Here is a 22,477-nt window from a genome sequence, read left to right on the forward strand (position 1 = left end):
CAGGGTTTGTAGGGGGTCAGTCTTGGGAAGGAGTAGATCTTGTTTGAAGACAAGGGGACCTGCAGAGCCTGAAGAGCATACACATGGAGAAAGGGGCAGGGAAGCACTCACCACACTGTCTGGATCCATTCTACAAAGACGAAGGTGGAAAGAGTGGCCAAAACCATGAGGTACTGATGGGGTGAGGACTGTGAAAAGGCAGGAGCTGCTGCTAACCTTCAATAACAGGTAAATGTCGGGGCCACTCAGTGAAGCAGGGTGTGAATTGATAGGGGTCAAACCTGCCAGAGAGCAGAGAACTGCACTCTTAAAAACTGAGCAGAGAACTGCACTCTTAAAAACTGGTCCACGGGGTTTCTGAGGGAACCTGGCGGTATGGAGGGTCAGAAGGCCTAGGGGGTGAGTGAGTGATGCAACCTGCAGTGAGTGCCCCAGCTGTGAACACAGAGCGGAGGTGGGAAGGAAGAGAGCCGCTGAGCTGTAAAGTCCAGATAAGGAGATTACTTAGACGGATGCAGTTGCCTTAGCACCTTGAAGCTGCAGCTCTAACTTCTCCACATTCTGCTGATCGGTTCCAAGTGTTGACTCTCTGGAAGGTATGTATGTGTTAACATTAGAGTACTCAGACTTCCTTAAATGCTCAGAAAAGTGTTCAGATGTGTGCATACCAAGTTGTTGACAGGGGTCTTTCTGGGCAGTGAGAGTATAGGTAAAGGAAGTTATGGTAGTTAATCTGTATGTTCTAATTTTTCCACATTTCACATGCATTTCTTCTGAGATAGGTGCTTTGTTTTAAGAATATATTTAGTATTGACATCAGGGGCAAATTAAGCATCTTTACAATTTAATAAGTTTTAAAAACTGACCCACATAACACTTCACATGTCAACGTAAATCTTGAAGTGCAGCGTATAGAATAGAAAGAGGCTTCTAACACTAAACATTACATAGTTTTAATGCCTGTGAGACTCACCCATTCATTGCCATGTGTATCAGCAGTTTATTCATTTTTATTAGATGAACATATCACAATTTATGTATCTATCTAAATTGACGAATATTTGGGTTTTTCCAGCTTGGGGCTATTATAAATAAAACTATTATGACATTCATGGTTTTTTGGGGTTTTTTTTGAGGATGTAAGTCTTCATTTCTGTTGAGTATATATCAAGGAGTAAAATGATATCTTTGCATAGCTTTAGTGGATCCTATCAATTAGTTTTCTGGTGTGGTTGTACCAGTTTATTCTCTCACCAGCTGAAGGGGTCCACTTCTCTACATTCTCACCCACACTTCACGCCATCAGTCTTTACTCTTAGGTGTTCTGGTGGGTAAGTAGTGGATTCACAGTGTCTTTTAACTTGCATTTCATTGACATCTAATGATGTTGAGCACCTCTTTATCTGTTTATTGACTGTATGAATATCTGCATTTGTTAAGTGTCCAAGTTTTTGCCCACTTAAAAATAATCTGCACTGAGATACAACTGCACACAACATAAAACTCACTGTTTTATAGCATACATTTCAGTGGTTTTTAGTAAATTTACAAGCAAATTACATTATCTAATTCTAGAGAATTTCCATCACTCCTAAAAATAAACCCCATACTCATTAAGCAGTCACTCCAACCCCCTACCTCCCACCTGTTGCCAACCTCTAATCTTTCTGTCTCTGTGCATTTGCCTATCCTGGATGTATTGTATAAATGCAATCACAATCTGTGGCCTTTTGCATCTTACTTACTTCACTTAGCGTAAAGTTTTCAAGGTTCATCCATGTTGTAGCACATCAGACTTCATCCTTTTTTTAATTGCCAAATAAGAGTCTACTGGATGAACAGACCACATTTTCTTTATTCATTCCTCAGTTGCTGGACATGTTAGTTGTTTCCACTTCTTTGGCTTAAATGCTGCTACAGATATTCATGTGTAGATTTTTATGTGCACATATGTATTTGATGGTCTTGGAATATGCCCAGGAGTAAATCTGCTTGGTCATTTGGTAGCAACCATGTTTAACTTCTTGAGTAACTGCCAAGCTGTTTTCCACAGAGGCAGCAACATTTTACATTCCCACTGGCAAAGTATGAGGGTAATTTTGCCCATTTTTAATTGGGTCAATGAAGCACAATTTTAAAAGTGAAAACTGGGGGTACCCTATATATCCTACAGTAGGATGTTGGCTTATTAAATTGTGATACTCCATCACTCCATAGTATAAAAGAATACTAAAGCTATTACCAAAAAACAGATAGCTCTGTAAGCAGTAACAGAATAAGTTAGGTAAAAAAGCAAGTGGCTAACAGTTCCATTTATGTAACTAACAAAGCTTTATCTATGGCATCAGAAAACTCTGGAAGAATAGCCTCCAAACTCAGGGAACTGAGTGTAGGGCAGGTAATGGGGATTTTCACTTTTGACTTTCTATCCTTGGCACTGACTTTTTAAAAAAATAATCATGGGGTAGTAGGTGATTTGGTAATTTTTTTTTTTTTTTGGAAATGTATATTTAAGTGAAACATTTCAAAGAAATTTTGTGCTTGGCTTAGGGTTAGGTAACTCCTACTGCAGAGCAATCTCATGTCAGAATTTGTTAAAATGGGGTATTTTAATTTTTTTCTTGTCAAAGTGCCCACTGAAGCTTTTGCTCTAGCTGTGAAAAGTTCCCTCATCATAAAAATGATTATTTTCAATAAGTACAATAGACTGTACTAAAATTAAATTTAGCCCATGTTATAAAAACTAAATGGAAAATACCAGGATGTAAAGAGTGCACACGAACAGTATGACTCCTGATCCTAAAAGTCTATTCCTGCATAGCTAAAATGTGAAGTGGAGTCTCTGGGCAATGGGTTATGGGTGACTGTTTTCTTCCTTATACCTTTCTGATTTTTCCAAATTTTCCACAATGAGCATGTATAACGTTTATAGTTTTAAAATGCTATAATCTTCCAAATTTACTTTGTTGCTTGCTCATGTTCAACCAACCGGATCTAAAATGCTAGCTATACAATATAATTTACGGTGGATATGACTCAAGACTTGTGGTCTCCATTTAAAAATTGGTGTTTTCCAAGAATATGCAACGACATGTGAAGATGAAAACGCTATTACGCAAAAAACCAAAGTTCAAAATTGCATATGGCATGTAATTCCAATTTTTTTAACGTATACTCATAGATGCCTATGGAGATATTAGAATAAAACATAAAATGCTAACAGAGGTCAGTTACTTGTTAGGACAAGGCATGTAGATGACAGATTTTCCTTTTTCGTGTCCTTCTATTTCCAATTATATATAATGAACATGTACATCTTTTATAATGTGAAAAAAAATATAAAATTCAGTATAGGAAAAGTCTTTATCCAGATTTGGAATATTGGCAATTTTTTAAAAATTTTATTGGAGTATAGCTAATTTATAATTTTGTGTTTCAAGTGTACACCAAAGTGAATCAGTTATACAAATACATATATCCACTCTTTTTTTAGATTCTTTCCCCTATAGACCATTACAGAGTACAGAGTTCCCTGTACTATATAGTAGGTACTTATTCATTACCTATTTTATATACAGTAGTATGTATATGTCAATCCCAATCTCCCGATGTATCTTCCTGCCCATCCCCCAGTAACCATGTTTGTTTTCTACATCCGTGACTCTGCTTTTGTTTTATAAATAAGTTTGTTCCTTTAAAAAAAAAAGATTCCACATATAAGTGATATCATATGATATTTGTCTTTCTGTGTGGCAATTTTTCTACTTCTCTCTTGGTGGGAGTCGATCTCCCATAATTCCTAGTCATCCTTCTATTCCTTCTGCATTTAGTTCCTGGGGTTTCTCTCACCTTCCACTCCTGCAGCTACTACTCTGTCCAGAGCATATTTCCTCTTCTCCAGTACTTGATAACAGTCTCTTAACCTAATTGATTTTCCTGCTGTACACTCTCTCTCTGACCTACTTGCAGAAGTGCAAATGCTGGAATAATCCACTTGAATGACGTCACTCCCTGCTGAAAACCCATGGCTCACCTTCCTAATGCTATTACTCGGAGTCCTGAGCACGACCTTGTGACTGGCCACCTTGGCAGGTTTGGGCAGTGGCAGGGGGTGGGGGAGGCGGGGGCAGCATTACCAGGCCTCCACCCCAGGCCAGTCCCTGGTGGGCAGGCCTTTTCCCATTCTTTAAGTCTCTTTTTGTGACAAAGCAGAACAGCGTGATGGTGCTGGCTCTGTGGTAAGGGTCGTGGACTTCCTCTGCATACAGATTCAGGCCCCATCACTGACCTTTCCGTTGTTAAACCCTCAGTATCTCCCTTGTGGTAACACAGATGTCCTGCTTCCCTCCCTGGGTGGCTGTGAGAGGTCAGGGCCTCTCACAGGCCCTCTCATGAGTTCCCCGGTCTCTCCCCAGCCCCATGGTTACCCCTGTGTGGTAGACATCCCCCCCAGGGGTGTCCCCACTGCCACCTGCCCCACAAATACATCCTTCTCAATTTGGACTCTGTTCAAACATTCAGGCTAGTGCCCCCAAAGCTCTTTATACTCAGGGGATTTCTTCTTTGAACTTTGACATGGCCCACCCTTTGGAACATGTATTAAATTGGCGTGGCTACAATGGCTGTCCCCTCCCACCTTCACCCCCTGGTCCTCATTCTCCAACAGTGGCGCCCCGACCCCTCAGCCTTCCAACAGAAACCTAAGAGACATCCTAGACATCTCCCTCCCCTCTTCCCCAAACATCACCAAGTCCAGTTCCCTCTCCTTTGGAAGCATGGTCCAAGTCCATCCCACAGCATTGCCATAGTACAGGATTCATCTTGTCTAAACTGTGGCCATAGACTCCTCTCTGCTTTTTCCTCACCTCCAGCCTCATCCCCACTCCCCTCCTTTCTCCCGCTGCCACAGCTTCTGCTGTTGTAGCCACTCACAGGGCAGCATAACATGCATGGAGCACTCACTGTATTCCAGCCTTGAGCTAAATACTTCATGTGCTATCTCTCATAATTCCCCTGACACCGCAGATGCTAAGATCCCCATTTGACAGATGAGCAAAGATGCAGAGAGGTGAAGTCACTTGCCCAAGTAGTGGGGCCAGGATTGGGTCAGCCAGCACCCCACCCTTTAGCACAAATGCTTGTTTCCTCAAGGTTGCCCTCAATTCAGTGACCTGGGCCTGTCTATTGACTTCGGTGGACAGGCAGTGACCCCTGGATCTGTGACTGGCAAATGTTTCATGAATGAGGTGTGTTCCTTACAGGGAACCAATACCACATTTACTTGGTTGGGGTCAGGCTCCAAGTTTTCTGACTCAATCTTTACTCCAAAAGTTCATCTGGAGGGGAGAATTTTTTTAAGTTTTAAATTACAGAATCCACTACAAGGGGCTTCCCTGGTGACTCAGTGGTAAAGAATCCACCTGTCAATGCAGGAGATGTGGGTTCAATCCCTGGGTCGGGAAGATCCCCTGGAGAAGTGAATGACAACCCACTCCAGTATTCTTGCCTGGGAAATCCCATGACAGAGGAGCCTGGCGGGCTACAGTTCATGGGGTCACAAACAAGTTGACACGACCTACAGACTAAAGAACAACAACAACATTGTAAGGCCCCACAGGATTAAAATACTGTACTGCAAAGATCAATTGTGTCCATGTCTGTTCTGAAAGTCTATTGTCTGACACTTTCTTACTGATTAAATAAATGAGCTGGTGTTGACCCATCATCTTGTAATAAAGTGAAGGTTACAAATTAACTGCATAGACTTTATTTGCATGTATAGGTCTGAGCAACTACCATGATAACGAGAAGATGAGTTGACGTTTTTTTGCCACACCTCATGGTATGCAGGATCCTAGTTCCCTGACCAGGAATCAAACCCAAGTCCCCTGCAGTGGAAGAGCGGAGCTTCAACCACTGGACCGCCAAGGAAGTCCCGAGATGAGGTTTTAAAAAGCTGTTTCCTTTGGCTTTTCTCATACATACACACACACCCCTTCTCCCCTTTTCTCTCTATCTCTTTTTCTTTCTTTTTTTAAAAAAAGTCAACAAAAACATGTATTGTGGAATTCCCTTGCAGTCCAGTGGTTAAGACTACATGGTTCCAATGCTGGGGGTGAGGGTTTGATCCCTGGTTGGGATATTAAGATCCCACATGCCACACGTATGGCCAAGAAAACAAGAAAGAAAGGAGGAAAAAAGGAAAGAAAGAAAAGAGAAGCTGCATGGGAGGGTGACGCATGCTTTGTCTAACAAGTCACTTTATCTAGCTCTCTGCTCTGCTTTCAGCTCAAGAAGTTGATTTTACATCTATGCTAACTACCATGTTAATACAAAGTTTATTAAAGTCTAATACAAAGTTTCTTTTATGAACAAACAGTAGAAAGTAAAAATCTGCAGACCATTATAAAATATTTTTCATACTGTTCATGGGGTTCTCAAGGCAAGAATACTGAAGTGGTTTGCCATTCCCTTCTCCAGTGGACCTCATTCTGTCAGACCTCTCCACCATGACCCGCCCGTCTTGGGTGGCCCCACACAGCATGGCTTAGTTTCATTGAGTTAGACAAGGCTGTGGTCCTATGTGATTAGATTGACTAGTTTCTGTGAGTATGGTTTCAGTGTGTTTGCCCTCTAATGCCCTCTTGCAACACCTACCGTCTTACGTGGGTTTCTCTTACCTTGGATGTGGGGTATCTCTTCACGGCTGCTCCAGCAAAGCGCAGCCGCTGCTCCTTACCTTGGACGAGGGGTATCTCCTCACCGCCGCCCCTCCTGACCTTCAATGTGGGATAGCTCCTCTAGGCCCTCAATGCTGAAGCTGAAACTCCAGTACTTTGGCCACCTCATGCGAAGAGTTGACTCACTGGAAAAGACTCTTATGCTGGGAGGGATTGGGGGCAGGAGGAGAAGGGGACGACAGAGGATGAGATAGCTGGATGGCATCACTGACTTGATGGACGTGAGTCTGAGTGAACTCCGGAAGATGGTGATGGACGGGGAGGCCTGGTGTGCTGTGATTCATGGGGTCGCAAAGGGTCAGACACGAGTGAGCAACTGAACTGAACTGATAAAATATTTAGGACTGTTTCATAATACTTTCAGTTGCTATGAAATGCCCAAGAAATCAGAGAAATGAGACTAAAGAGCTTGTTAAAGGTTGTTTCTTAATTTGTGAAACTTTTCTCATACACACACCTCCCTTTTTTTCTCTCCCTCTTTTCCAGCGTCAGCTGGGGTAAAATATGGATCAGACCTTTTTAGTTAACGTATTTGGCTCCTGTGACAGATGCTTCAAACTACGGGCTCTGAGACCAGTTTTCAAGAAATCTGAACAGCTCAACTACTGTTCACTATGTGTAGAAATTGTAAGTGCTGCTTTTTAAAAAAACATTTATGTCATTACCTGTCTTTAAATAATGTCTAATGTGAGGGTCCTGTGACTGGTGGGTTGCCATAGAATCAGGGTACACACACGAACATTTGCATCACACCCAGGCTGAGTGAGACAGTACAGTGTGAGGCTTTAGGATGTGAGTTTTGGTGTCTGATGGGCTGGCTTCAACTCCCAGTTATGTTCCTCGGGGGCCTTGTGCCAGTGGATCTCAGCTCTGCCAAGAGATCTGTTTTCCCATCAGAAAACAACAATATTGCATCTATCTCAGGGTTTAGGGAGGAAGAAGAATGAGTTTATTTTATAAAGTGTTTAATACTCAGCAGAGAAAGTACTCAATAAATGTTTCAGCTTATTATTTTTTAGAGCAAATGCTTTTTCCTTCTGTCTTCTCCTAGTTGGCTTGGCAAACAAGCAAGCTAAAAGGGACTCTGGTAAATAAACAGCCAGGGAGCACCTTCCCAAAGGCTTTGTGCCAGCTGTCCCTAGGAACAGCTCTGTTGAAGACTGAAGCACATAGGCCTCAGTTATGAGCAAAATCAAGCTCAAGGAAAACTGTTCCTTGGACCTAAGCCTTCAGCCAGGGTAGGGACTGAACCAAAAACCTGGCACTTTTCAGAGTATACAAATCAGTCTTCACCAGAGACGGCTTTGCACAGGCTTCAAATCCTGTAGCAGCAATGTCCACAGTCTGGCTGAGGCTCTAGGAATGAGTCCTGTCTCAGAGGATTTGCAAAGCTGTCCTCAGCAGCGCAGCTCAGTGGAGCCCCCACCTGGTCACAAGTGGTAAAGCACACTTTCCCACAGGCTCCGTAGGAAATCTCCATCGTGGACACAATGAGAAAACAAAAACCGAGACACTTAGCTAAGTGGGGAAAGATAACTTTCACATTTTATCCAACTGAAGGGAAAACCGTATTCATCCTTTTGGTCACATTATAACTCCTAACAGTGAACACATTTTAAAAAATTATTCCTGTAAAGCAAATGGCAGATAAGCAGCCTAAGGGGGCACACAGGGTTTGGTGCAGTATAGTAATCCTGATGTCACAGGATTCAGGTTCATTGTGATGGGCTTCTACCTGCAGCACATTTTGTTCTAAACTTGGATCTGCACACTGCAAGCTGAGGACACTCAGTTCTTAAACCTGCTTTCTGGTGGCCCTACCATCCTGGAGCAGTACTATGTGTTAATCTTTCTCTACTTGAAACTACATTCCCTGGACAGATTGGAGCCCAGAATCCCAGATGTCAGGTCCTCTGTAGCATCACAGATTCTTCCCAGGTCAGAACCCTGCCTGCAGATGTTCTTCAGAGGATTGTCATCTGCTCCACCACGAGCACTTGGAAGGTTCCCAAATATTCAGACAGATTCTTTTGACTGTAGAGACCTCCAAATGACTAACAGCTAACTTTTTAATCTGGGTGTTTGGGATTGTGTAGACACAGCCCCCAGTGGGTACTTTTCATGGATGGGGCAACCCTCTAACTCCACCACTGCTGAAATGTAGCAGATAACTTTTCTGACTTACACTTTAAAAAAAGCAGTGCACAGCAAAGTAATGGAAGGCACTTAGCAAACTTTGAAAGTGAAAGTCACATCCAACTCTTTGCAACCCATGGACTATACAGTCCATGGAATTCTCCAGGCCAGAATACTGGAGTAGGTAGCCTTTCCCTTCTCTAGGGGATCTTCCTGACCCAGGAACCCAAGTGAGGTCTCCTGCATTGCATGCGGATTCTTTACCAACTGAGCTATGAGGGAAGCCCTTGCAAACCTTGCCAGACATTAAAGCATTCCTTGGCTTCCTCTCCAGATGGTAAACTCCCTAGATTGGAGGATGTTTGGGGGTTATTTTACACAGAACCTTCAGAAGAGGGCACACTCCAGTATGAAGCTCCACTCACCCCAGGTCTTCACGAACACGCAGACCCTGAGTCAGGCACACGTATCCCGCGATGGGCCATGAAGTCCTGAAGAGGTGATACGAGGATGCTGCTTTTCCCAGGCTTTCTGAGACGGCCTTGTGAGAGGTGTCCCCATGACCCACGGTCTCATACTTCCTGTTAATTGCTCACATGTACCAGGTAGCCTTCATAATATCAAGGAGCACATAACTGTGTGCCACGCTTTGCTCTGAATGCTCTACGCAGTCACTCCTTATGAGGATTCTATGAGAAAGGTGTTCTCCCCATTTACAGATGAGGAGCCTGAGACACAGAAACTGAGTAAGCCACTCAAGGCCGAACAGCACAACCAGGATTGACCCCCAGGCAGTGGAATGTAGACAGAGCCTGTGTTCTTAATATTTTGTCCTAAGGACTCTGAAATTGTTTCTGGGAGAGTGAACCAAGCAAATCATCTCACTTTTCTGTGCCTCTTTTGTAAAACAGAGGTGACAACAGTGCTCATTCAGGGTGACTGTTGTGAGTTACTAATGTAAAGCAGTGGAACAGTGCCTGGCACAGGGTGACTGTCGTGAGTTACTAATGTAAAGCAGTGGAACAGTGCCTGGCACGAAAGGGACTGGGAAGCGCAGATGCTTGAGTTTGCCACAAAGTCATTAGTTCGCTTCCCTGAGGGAACTGCAGCAGCCCTTCATTCTAAGGTGGAGTGACCCGTCATAAGCGACCGGTCTGAGATCACTGATCAGGGGCTCCGAAGCCCTGAGTCTGGGTCCTTGTGGGTCCCTGATCCCATCATCACTTCCTTTGACTGCCCCCCCCAGGACAGGGACTTGATTCTGTAGTGAATAAGAGAAGAGCAAAACCAAGAACGGGCAAAGACCCCAGAGCTTTTCAGAAGCCAGAACTAGCTTTATTTTTGTATCAGTTCAGTTGAGCTCAATCTCTCAGTCATGTCCAATTCTTTGTGACCTCATGGACTGCAGCCAGGCCTCCCTGTCCATCACCAACTCCTGGAGCTTACTCAAACTCACATCCATCGAGTTGGTGATACCATCCAACCATCTCATCTTCTGTGGTCCCCTTCTTCTCCTCCCTTCAATCTTTCCCAGCAACAGGGTCGTTTCAAATGTGTCACTTCTTCATATCAGGTGGCCAAAGTATTGGAGTTTCAACTTCAGTATCAGTCCTTCCAATGAATATTCAGGACTGATCTCCTTTAGGATGGACTGGTTGGATCTCCTTGCAGTCCAATGGACTCTCAAGAGTCTTCTCCAACACCACAGTTTAAAAGGATCAATTCTTTGGCATTCAAATTTTGTTATAGTCCAACTCTCACATCCGTACATGACTACTGGAAAAACCATAGCCTTGACTAGACGAACCTTTGTTGGCAAAGTAATGTCTCTGCTTTTTAATATGCTATCTAGGTTGGTCATAACTTTCCTTCCAAGGAGTAAGCGTCTCATAATTTCATGGCTGCAGTCACCATCTGCAGTGATTTTGGAGCCCCCCAAAATAAAGTCTGACACTGTTTCCACTGTTTCCCCATCTATTTCCCATGAAGTGATGGGACCAGATGCCATGATCTTAGTTTTCTGAATGTTGAGCTTTAAGCTAACTTTTTCACTCTCCTCTGTCACTTTCATCAAGAGGCTTTTTAGTTTCTCTTCACTTTCTGCCATAAGCGTGGTGTCATCTGCATATCTGAGGTTGATATTTCTCCCGGCAATCTTGATTCCAGCTTGTGCTTCTTCCAGCCCAGCGTTTCTCATGATGTACTCTGCATATAAGTTAAATAAGCAGGGTGACAATATACAGTCTTGACGTACTCCTTTTCCTATTTTACCCTCAGGCACACCTAAACATTAAGTCCCAAACAGGGGAGGTGAGAGGAAGGGGCGTTGGAAGGGCTCTACCATTGGGACTTCGCCAAACTCCCAGGAGCAGGAGCAGTCCTGGGTTGGAATCCCAGCCTGGCCTTCACTAACTGCGCATCCTTCAGCAAGTCGCATATCACTTCCGAGCCTTGGTTTTTCCACCAGCAAAATGGGCACAACGTTCCCGCGTGCCGGCAGGCTGTGCGCTAACATTAGCGTCGCCGGGGGCACGGCGCGGGGGCGCGGGGGCGCGGAGGTGGCGCTGTTCTTGCGGCCCGCGGAGAGGGAGGAGGATCGGCCTCCGCAGCCGGGCTCTCAGCGGCGGCGTACGCGCCGGAGGGCGGGGCGCGCTCGGGGAGGCGACTGGAGCTGCGCCGGTGGCGGCTGGGCGCCCGCTAGCCGGCCCGGCCACCGCCGCCTGCTAACTCGCATCCCCGCTTCCCTCCCGCCGCGTCCCCGCGCGAAGATGGCAGCCGACGGGCTGCATGAGAACGAGACGCTGGCGTCGCTCAAGAGCGAGGCCGAGAGCCTCAAGGGCAAACTGGAGGAGGAGCGGGCCAAGCTGCACGACGTGGAGTGTGAGTGCCGGCCGCGGCGGGGGCTGCGCGCCGGGAGGCGGGCGGTGGGAAGGAGACCAGCGGGGCGGGTCCGGGGGCGGGAGCGCAGGATGGAGGAGTCAGGCCCGCGCCGCCGCCCTGGCTGAGGGCCCGGCGCCCCGGCGCCGCTTGAGACGCAGCCCGATCCCCCGGATGCGCTTGTGGGGGCCGGAGCCGGACCCTCGCGGGCTCCCAGCACCTCTTAGAGCCCCCCGCCCGCTGGCGGAAGCCAGCCCGCCTCTGGGCGGAGCAGCTCCTGGCCGCTGTCCTCCTGACGGGGGATCGTGGGACCAGTTATCGTCATCACCTGCCTGGACGAAGCAAACTGATCTCATTCTTCCCGTTCCCAAGCAGAGCGGGGTGTAGGGGGTTGTCAGGGGAGGCAAGCGCCCGAGCTCTTGTGGACACGGCCTAGGGGAAACTCCTGGTTTGGGGTTTGGTTTGGGGATTTTTTCGGTTGTCATTTTACTTTCTCCATCACTGTTGTTTTTTCTCAGTTTTGCTTTTGTAAGGAACCAGACTCTGGTTTAAAATCTCACTTTTCCAATCTGAGGGTGGAAACAGGGAAAGGAAGCAGAGGGGCTTACTAAACGCAAACATTTCGTTCATTTGAGGTTGTTAAGATGCTTTTGTTTGGATGCGGTGTGGTTGGCATAAAAGAGGAGCAGCAGTCTTAAATAAATTTACATTATTACTCACGACCATAATGCAGAACCAGCTCTGTGATTTTTATGAGTGAGCAATTAAATAGCCTGGTGACATGATTCCTGGCGGAATCGGCTTCCCTTTACTCTGTCGGGGCTTGGGCTAAGGCCAGGCTTGGGGAAGTGGCTTTATCTGCTTGTTCAGCCCTGAGGGTGGCAGCTCCTCTGCTGAGCCGGACCTTTCCAAGGCACCCTCAGGCACATCTAAGCGTTGTGCTCCTGCCATTTTGGTACCACCCTGTCTGCATCCTCTTTGGAAAAAAAAAATGAGGTTAGTGCTAGGTGCTTCAGCACCTGATTTCTTTCTTTGACAAACCTCTTGATAGAAGTAGATGACCAGAATCTCAAATATGTTGTGCCTTTGTAGGGGCCTCCTTTAAATAAGTAAGCTGAGCCCCTATATCTTTTAGAAATATATTCAGTTACAATTAGCTATAATCCCCAAAGTAATTAAGTAAATTGGGAGTTGTTTTTCTTAACAAGAATCAGGGTAGGCAATCGCCTGCTTTGGTTCAGGTGCCCAGCGTGTCATCAGGAACCCGTGCTTCTTTTCTTTCCACTGCTTAAGCCACTCGTGTTTGCCCTGTGATTATGATATAACTGCCACAGCGTCAGATATCACCTTTGTATCCAGGGCTGGAAGAAGGGGGAATGTGGGCACCAGCCTCTGTTTCTCCTTCTTTTCGGGAAGGCAAAAGTTTTTTTCATAAACCTCCTTTCTCCCCAACATATTTCTCTTTGTACTTCATTGGCCAGAACTAGGTCACATGGCTACAGCAAGGGAGGCTGAGAAAGGAAGTAAGCTGGGCAGGCTGCCATCCCCAAACAAAGTTGGGTTCTGTTATCAGAGAAGTAGGGAATGGCTGATGGGTCTGTCCCATTTCCCTTTGCAAATTCCTATGCTCCACAGACAATAGTGATGATGCCCCGAGCATCATCACCCCGAGGTGTTAGTGCCTCTGGGTCATCTGATGTCTCCATTTTACAGATGAGGAAACTGAGGCATAAAGAGGTGAAAGTGAAGTCGCTCAGTTGTGTCTGACTCTTTGCAACCCCATGGATGGCAACCTACCAGGCTCCGCGGTCCATGGGATTTTCCAGGCAAGAATACTGGAGTGGGCTGCCATTTGCTTCTCCAGGGGATTTTTCCCAACCCAGGGATCGAACCCAGATCTCTTGCATTGCAGACAGACGCTTACCGTCTGAGCCACTAGGGAAGCCCAAAGAGGTGAAAGGATTTACCAAATGATCCCAGCTACTAAGTAGAGGCCCTGGGATTCCAGCCCAGCCTCACTTTCAATTTGTTTTATTGTTGTTGTTGTTTGTTTGTTTTACCAAATATGTTAGTGCTCAGTGCAGAGGGCATTCTGTAGAAACTCTTTTACTCAACAGTACAGGCTGCCCACTGGGATATTTTTCAGCCTTTTCTGTGAATCTGGTAAATTGCCTGAGACAGAGAGATGGTTACAATGCAGCTTTTCAACAGGGAACCCCTGTCCTGCCCAAAATGCAGGGCTTTCAGAAACCGGGGTCAAATCATGAGCCCACAGCAGAAGGATTTATCCCCACCTGTATATGGCAGAATTTTTGAGTAGAAAAGATCAGAGATCATGTGGCCAGGGTCCCATTTATTCCCTCTGCAGCTTCTGGACCACTTCTCTTCACTCTCATGTTAAACCCTTGCTCCACTGAGTCTCTGAGCATTCAGCTGACCTCCCTCTTCCCCTCACCTCTGTTCTACTGTCTTCCGACCTCCCAGCCAGGCTCCCTCCTTTCTTGAGGACTTCGGCACATGGCTCAAGTCCTCCTTTTGACTCTAAGCCCTGTCCCATCCCTGGCGTCTTCAGGATCCACAAGGGTGACCCTCATCAGACACTGGCCCCTCAGGCCATCACAGACCCCTGGAATCACAGCACAGCTCCTCTGACCGCAGCCTCTCCCTTAGAGATCTCCTTGATCTTGGGTCGCTGGGCTCTTCCCACTTCCAGTCTCTCAGCCTCTTCCTGAGTGTGTGTGTGTTTGTGTTTTGGTGTTGTTATAGGTGACCCTGTAGCCCCTGTCCTGGTCTGGGAAGGATCTTTAAGCCATAAGCCAAGGTGACCAAGTCATCTTTGCACGCCTGGGACTCTCGATTTTATAAAATGGAAAGCCTTGCATTCTGGGAAGACCTTCAGTCCTGGGCAAACTGCAACAGTTGGTCAGCCTTCTGTTTGCTCTACCTTGCCCAAATTCTTGCCTTAAAAAAGTCAATACAACAAAACTAGAGCATAAACATGGAGGAAAGTGAACTTAATTCCAGACTCAGTTCTTCAGCTCCCTTCCCTCTGACCCTCAGACCAGCATCCAGACCGTTGGACCCTCATCCCCAGGTCAAAGCCTGGGCCAACTCGTAACTACAGGAAGTGGTTCTTATGGGTGACCTAAGGGCAAGCCAGCCTCCATCAAACTCCACAGCCCCAGGCCCTGTGCCGCTGCCCTGCCTTTCCCCTCACTCCTCCAGCCCCTCCTGCTTCTCCCCATCCTCACCTTCATCACCTTCTCATGACCTTCTGATGACCTTCCCCCCTGAATAGGTGCTTCCTCACCTGATTCTCAGGCATTTTAGAACCGTGAGGTGACAGCTTGTATTAGTTTCATGTTGCTTTTGTACAAATTTCCATAAACACAGTGGCTTAAGACAACATAAATTTATTCTCTTACCAGTTCTGGAGGTGAGAAGTCTAAAAGCGGTGAGAAGGGCTGCGTTCCTTCTGAGGCTTTGTGGCAGAGTCCATTCCTTGTCTTCCCAGCTTCTAGAGGTTGCCTGCATGCCTTGGCTTGTAGCTCCATAAAACTCCACCTCCGCTTCTGTCATCACATCTCTTTCTTTGACTTTGACCCCTTGTCTCCCTCTTATAAGAACCCTTGTAATTAATTACATTGGACCCCCCTGTATGATCCAGGATACTCTTCCCATTTCAAGATCCCTAACTTCATCACATCGTCAAAGTCCCTTTTGCCACAGAAGCTAACATATTCACAGGTTCTGGGAATTAGGATGTGAACATCTTTGGGGGATGTGGCTATAATACAACTCTTAAAACTACAGGGGTCACCTGCTTCAACCTCAGTCTTCAAGCACAAAAAGTTTTCTTCCCCTCCCAACACCCCTCTCCCCTTTCCTTGTGAATGAAGAAGCAGCCGAAGGCCAGGGCTTTCCCAGAGATTATCCAGCTACTCTCAGAGAACATGCAGAGTAGACACCAGGCTCCTAGTAGCTCTCCTTCTCACCATGCTAGGCCATCTCTCAGAAAGCTGAAATTCACATTAAAAAGGGGAAAGGAAACTAAGTCTGTGTGTATATTGAAAGTTGTCAATATTAAGTAAGTAAACCAAAGTGCCCAACAGTGTATACAACATGGTCTTATTAACTTAAACAAGAGATGCTTGTATATGCATTAAATGTGTGGCAGGACGCATGGGAGATGTTATCTCCAGAGAGGGGAGTAGAGGGGGATGTAGAAGTACTCTTAACTTTATACCCATTGGTGTATTTACTGCTTTTGTCATCAAAAGTGAATACTGGAATGAGAGTTAAGATCAAGGGGAAAAAAAGGAGAGAGTTCAACTCTAAAGAGTTCTTAATTTGAAATTAAAGTGACAAATGATCTGGAAGACAGGCTGAAAGCAGACAGCCAGAGGGAGGCTGTGTTCGTTTCAGCCTACATGTGTGAAGGTCTCGTGGGCCTGTGTGGGGGTTCCATGCAGGTTTCCAGCCCCTTAAGGGAAGATTCTATTTTTGTCTAGGAACAGAGTAACTCAAAAAAAAGAGACTTATGTAACATCTCTAGGTACAAATCCAGGCAAAATATGGGAAACCACAGGGTTTATCACCCAGTGCTATTCCCTTTTCTATCTGTTCTAAATACAACATTGTGAAAGGTTTTATCTCAAAAGCTCTATGGCTGTAGCCTTGGACTATTCTGATGTTCCCATGTTAGGAAAACCATATTTCTGGATTCGTGTGAAGCAAATTTATTGGTTGACTTTTTCCATGTTCTGAGGAAATATGCTATGTATACTGAGTTTTAAAAAAGTGAGTTTCCCAGCAGAGTAATCTGCTTCTGGCTCTTGTGTGTGTGGCCTATTAGGTCAGAAGGAGCAGAAAGCAAACCTGCCTTTCATTTCCCCACCCCTTCCTCTTGCTAGAAGACTGTCATAATAAGCTCATGCCACTGTAGCAGATTCAGAAATACAGAGAAACACATCATCCGTAAGCCCACCACCCAGAGGTAACCACGTTTAGTATCTTGTGTTTTATAGCTTATGTTTTCACTTTTGTGTATATATTTATAAGCATGCTTGGAATTGTCCCAGGTACAGTTTGAGTTGGTTTTTCGTTTGAGCCTAGTTTTAATTGAACCTAGTGAATTGACTAGCCCCTTGTATCATTTTTATAGTTCTTTTTAATGTCAGTATTTAAAAGTATGATTTAAAATCACATATTATTCCATCATAAAGGCTCTACCATACATGATTTAACCCTTCCAACTTCTAATTCGGGATTTGAGAGGAGGTTTTTTGTCTGTGGCTAATACATGGTTTTGTTGTTGTTTAGTCACTAAGTCGTATCAGACTCTCTTGCAACGCCATGAACCCTATGTAGCCAGCCAGGCTTCTCTGTCCGTGGGATTTCCCAGGCAACAATCCTGGAGTGGGTTACCGTTTCCTTCTTCAGGGGATCTTTCTGACCCAGGGGTCAAACCCATGTCTCCTGCATTGCAGGCAGATTCCTTACCATGTGAGCCACCAGAGAAGCCCAATTTATGGTTTGGGGGCAATTAGAAAATCTATTACAAACATAAGTGAGGTAAGTGATTGTAAATATTTTCCTTCCATCCAGGTGTTTGAGGGTTTTGTATACATCCCACTCCATTTTGCCTTGGGGTAGAGACAGAATGAGTTTTTACAAATTAGCTTTGTTTAAGTTTTCTTGCTTGATTCCTTTCATCTTCTACCAAATTGTGGCCATCACAGAAACTGTATATTGGTGCAAAATTTAGAAAGTTAATCAAGATCATTTAAAAAATAATTCTGTTTTCCTGTTTAAGACCCCTCATTCATCTTTAAACTTATGTTCTATATTAATAATTTTTTATTTATTTTTGTTATTTGTTATAAAACAAACAATAATTTGTTTTCAAGGATATTTTAAGTGTGCTTCCTTTGTGCCTGACTGGAATAGTCTTGCCAACAACCCCATGAGGAAAATGAGGTTGCAGGAAGGCGAGCCCCTGCTCATGGATGTGGAGCAGCTGCACGGGGCTGTGACCTAGAGCCCAGGCTCCTGACGGCTCTGCTCCAGTGCATGCTCCAAGGAGATCCAAGCAGAAAGCTCCCCATCCTCCTGCCACTTACCTTCTAGAGGAATTTCTTCACAGGTTATCATTATATTCTAGAAGTTCTTATTATAGAAACCAGCTGGTTGTCTTCATCATTTCTTTTCTTTTTTGTTTTTCAAGAAAAAGTTAAATCCTGAAGGGGTAGTTCATCAGAAGGCAAAGGAGAAACCCCATCTGCCCTGAACCAAGCTCCCACAAAAGATTTACAGGACATATTCAGCTCATTTCCAGGTTTTTGTTTTTAATGTCATTAAAAAAATTTTTTTTAAACTCAAATTTAGTGAATGTAAGATTTGGCAGATAGAAGCAGGATAGAGTGGGTTGGGAGCGAATCTGTGTATAGGAAGAGAAAATGTCATGAGAAAAAATAATTAATAAGTTGGAGTGTGTTCAAATTCATGTTATGTAAGGAGACCCCATTTTGGTTGGTGAGTCTTTTTTGGTAAGAGGGACATTGAATGGCTAGGATTGCCCTAATGCTGAACGGAGGGAAGCAGCGCTAGTACAGATACGAAGTTTCAAAGTGAAATACCAACTAGGATATGCTCACAGCTCTGGGGCAAGCTTGTGTAAAAGGCTTGTAAAAAAGTAGAAAACTTCTGTCTGCTTTTAAATTGCATTCTGTATGTTTTTGTGAAGAACATTGCCATAAAAGACTAATGTGCTGTTTATGGCAATAAAAAATGTGGTGTTTTAACAGAAGCAATGGTGTTTTATTTGCCCATTCATGTAGCATTTTATAGTTTAGCAAGCACTTTTAACAACTTGGGTTTTCACAAAGACTTTTAACCTGTGTACTCTTTTCTTTCATCATAAAAAATGGGACAACTAAAAGAAACCAAGACTTCTTGGAGAAGTGGCTGCTTCTGGGGCCAGGGCATGGAGGGGACATGAGCCTGCCAGAAGATGCTCTCAGAGGATGATGTGGTTGTGTGGGAAGGTCTCTGCTGCTTGATGGGGCTCCCACTGAGCAAATCAGGGCCCAGTTGGGCATCCAAATAAATAGTAGCAAAGGATTATAACCTCTTGAATTAAGTGAGAATCCATGAGTTCCCCACTAATGTAAATCCATGAGTTCCCCACACTGGGGAAGAGGGAACCTTCCTCTGTATACTAGAAGGCCAACTGAAAACTGCAGAAGGAACAATTTAGAAAAGTCACCACTTGCCAGCCGTCGTAATAATCAGGTTCAAGCAAGAATCATTAATGGATATTAAAAGTGGGATATTCAAGTTTGAGGGGTAACATGATATGTATGTGCTCTCAGAGTACATCCCCACAAAGTACTTTTTCATGACAAAAGGCACAATGGTAACTGTACAGTGGAGCACCATGGCAGATGCCACCTTGACCAGGTGATCAGAGTAAGCACCGCTGGGGAGGGACCAGCAGACAGCAGACGCCTCCCGGTGGGGCAGATGCACGGGGAGGACCTCATCTCTGGTCCGCAGTGTTCCTGCCAATGTTCTTTACCCAAAGCTCATTTGGAAGAAGCGTCAGACAAGCCCAGCTGGGGAACAAAATCACTGGAGGCAAAAGAAAATGACCACTGAATGCAACATGTGATCTTAGGTTTTCTTTTGCTATAGTGATATCGTTGGGACAATGGAGAACGTCTCAGTAAGGTCTATAGATTAGACATAAGGTTGTGTCTGTTCTCTGATCATTATACAGTAGTTATGTAAGAAAGTTCCTTGTTTTGGGGAACTATACACGAAAGTGTTTAGAGAGAAAGAAGGGAAGAGGGGAAGGAAGAAGGAAGGGTTTCCCAAGAAGGGGCACTGTTGTCACAGGGCTTACTGCAGGGTCAGCCCCTCGGTCCGGGCTTCCCGGGAGGGAGGTGGGCACTTCCCCAGTGAGGAAGGAAGGGGCCAGTGCCTTGTCCCTCTCCACCCCAGATGCTTTGTCTGTACCAAGACCCTACAGCTTTCCTGGGGCTGACCCCTGGCTTAGAATGCCCCCTTCTCTCCTCCCCACCTGCCTGAAAAGAGGCCCAGCTGAGAGGTGTGGCGGAAAGAGCGACAGAGATGAGGTGAGGAGCCCAGGCACAGCCTCTAACCTGGAAGGGGGAGGCAAGCGCAGCAAGGGGCAGATGCCATGTGATTCCCCCACCACCTCGATGACTGGATGGACCGGATGGCTTCTGGGGCCCTTTCTGCTGTTTCATGTGAACTTGTCTCCTTTTAAGACTCGTCAGTTGACTGCATTTCTAAAAACCCCTCAGAAGCTCTCCCTAAACCTCATGATAAAGGCTGTGGTCCCAGCCCCTGAAGGATTGATTTTTGGAGCATCTTCCTGGTGTACATACTTCCTGCACCTCATGGGTTCAGACCCATAGAATGTTGCCTTGATCTCTGCCGGCACTGTAAGCTTTCAGTAAATCCATGGGGTACTGTTTGCTGGGTTGGTCAATTCGTTCTTTCCAACAGCATGTGGAGGGGACACCAGCCACATCCCAGGCCTGAGCCAGGTGTGGGGGGACCAGAGAGGACACACGGGCCTGCTGTTGAGCAGGTGGAGGCACATCCCGGCACCCGATGGGGCAGTTTCTGTAAGGTCATTTGTCCTTGTGACTGGAAAGGAGTCGGTGAGAGAGCCACAAGCCCCTTCTTCGCTCCCAGTTAGTTGTATGAACTGGTATTAGCCAGATAACCTCTGTGAGCCTCAGCCTCCTCGCCCATCGGTGGGAGTAGTGACCTCATTCCACTGCCTGCCTCCGAATTGCAGAGCTGTGGCCTTTCAGTGGGAGGATTCTGTGTCAAGCTTTGCAGATAGCAGGCAGTCCTTTCCTCAGGCCCTCAGCATGCATATATGGATGCAAGCGCCTTGAAACACATAGGGTCTTTTTTGATGAAGCATAGTTGATATATGATATTACGTAAGTTATAAACATAGAGTCTGAAGCCCACGGAAAATGACAACATGTCTCTACCTTCTGTGTTTTGTGTGTGCTTAGTTGCTCAGTTGTGTCCAACTCTTTGTGACCCTTTGGACTGTAGCCTGCCAGGCTCCTCTGTCCATGGGATTCTCCAGTGAAGAATACTGGAGTGGGTTGCCATTTCCTCCTCCAGGGGATCTTCCCGACCCAGGGATGGAACCTGCATCTGCCGTGTCTCCTGCAATGCAGGCAGATTCTTCACCCGCTGAGCTATGGGGGCTGAGCCTGAAAGAGAGAGCATCTCGAGTCCTGAGGGTAAAGTGCAGGAGGAAGAGCCCTGACAGCCTCCCGTTCAGTGTGTGGCTCAGACCTGGTCCTCGGTCACGGGACTGAGCGCGCCTTGTCCTTGCAGTGCACCAGGTGGCTGAGCGCGTGGAGGCCCTGGGGCAGTTTGTCATGAAGACCAGAAGGACCCTCAAAGGCCACGGGAACAAGGTTCTGTGCATGGACTGGTGCAAGGATAAGAGGAGGCTCGTGAGCTCCTCTCAGGTACGTCACACCCATCGGGTGATGGTGGGCATGCTTCTGGTTGTAAAGCTGAAGGGAAGGAGCCATCCTTTTCAAAAACCCTCTCAGGACGTTATGACTCTGCCTGTTTGCCAAGGGGCACCAGTTACCTCGTTAAGAATTCTCTGGCATGCTTGAGAACTTAACTAATTTGGGTAGATTTGCAATTGGCAGTAACTAAAATATTATAAACTCTGTTTGACAAACCATTCAAAAGTTTTTCTTCCTGAGCATATTTCATGGTCTTATTTGTAAGGGAAAGCATTTTTAAATTAGGATGTTTTTCTCCCCCCAAGTTGAGGGCATAAGTGAAGTGCCACCTTGGCTACTTTCAGCTTAAGAGTTTAGCAATTTTTACACCTTAAGTAACACATTTAAACTGTGTATTTTGTGAAATATAATTTTTGTCAGTCACCTTATATAGGTCACATCACTGATTTTGCAGCCTATGTATTACTTATTAAACTGCTGCATGACAAGTTTCCCCCAAGTTTAGCAACTTAATCAGTGGATATTTGGTATCTTACATGGTTTCTGAGAGTGAGGAGTCAGGGGCAGCTCAGCGGGATGGTTCTGGCTCAGGGTGTCTCACAAGGTTCCAGTCAATACATTGGTAGGGGATGCACTCATTTGACAGCTCGGCTAAGGCAGAAGTTCATTTCCAAGATGGCTCGCTCACTTGGCTCTTGGCTGGAGGCCTTAGCTCCTCACTGTGTGGACCTCTCCATTGGTCTGCTCATGACGTGGTAGCTGGCCTCCCACAGCAACAGAAGGAGACAGAAGAAGAAGCCATGCTGTGTTTGATGACCTGGCCTCAGCAGTGACATCCCCTCCCTTCTGCTGTATACCACTGGTCCCACAGACCAATCCTGATATAATGAGGGAGGGGCCTGGACAAGGACATGTCTTTCAGGAGGCTGACTACACTGCTTAGTCCTTTTTATGTCTATATTGGTGTTACACGCATTGAACCACACACTGAGGTCATATATTTTTTTGGCTGATTTAGCTTCTGGTTCCTGCCGCTTTCTTTAGTCCAGCTTTTTCAAAGGAAAATTTGATTTTTGTTTATAGCCCTTATAAATATTAAACCGGGGGGGGAAAAAGTGAAAGTGTTAGTCAGTCATTGTCTGACTCTTTTCGACCCTATGGACTATAGCCCGTCAGGCTCCT

General features: G+C 45.6%; 1 protein-coding gene across 1 annotated transcript in view; it reads left to right on the top strand.

Annotated features, from left to right (window-relative positions):
* The first annotated feature begins 11,454 nt into the window (after nt 1-11,454).
* GNB5 (G protein subunit beta 5) overlaps nt 11,455-22,477 on the top strand; it is a 32,786-nt gene continuing 21,763 nt past the window's right edge. The window contains exons 1-2 of the mRNA XM_061428740.1: nt 11,455-11,756; nt 21,150-21,286. Coding sequence (XP_061284724.1) covers nt 11,645-11,756; nt 21,150-21,286 — 249 coding nt within the window. The 5' untranslated portion in view covers nt 11,455-11,644. The remainder of the gene's footprint in view (nt 11,757-21,149; nt 21,287-22,477) is intronic.

The sequence above is a fragment of the Bos javanicus genome, chromosome 10 (genome assembly GCF_032452875.1).
Source record: "Bos javanicus breed banteng chromosome 10, ARS-OSU_banteng_1.0, whole genome shotgun sequence".
Classification (NCBI taxonomy): Eukaryota; Metazoa; Chordata; class Mammalia; order Artiodactyla; family Bovidae; genus Bos; species Bos javanicus.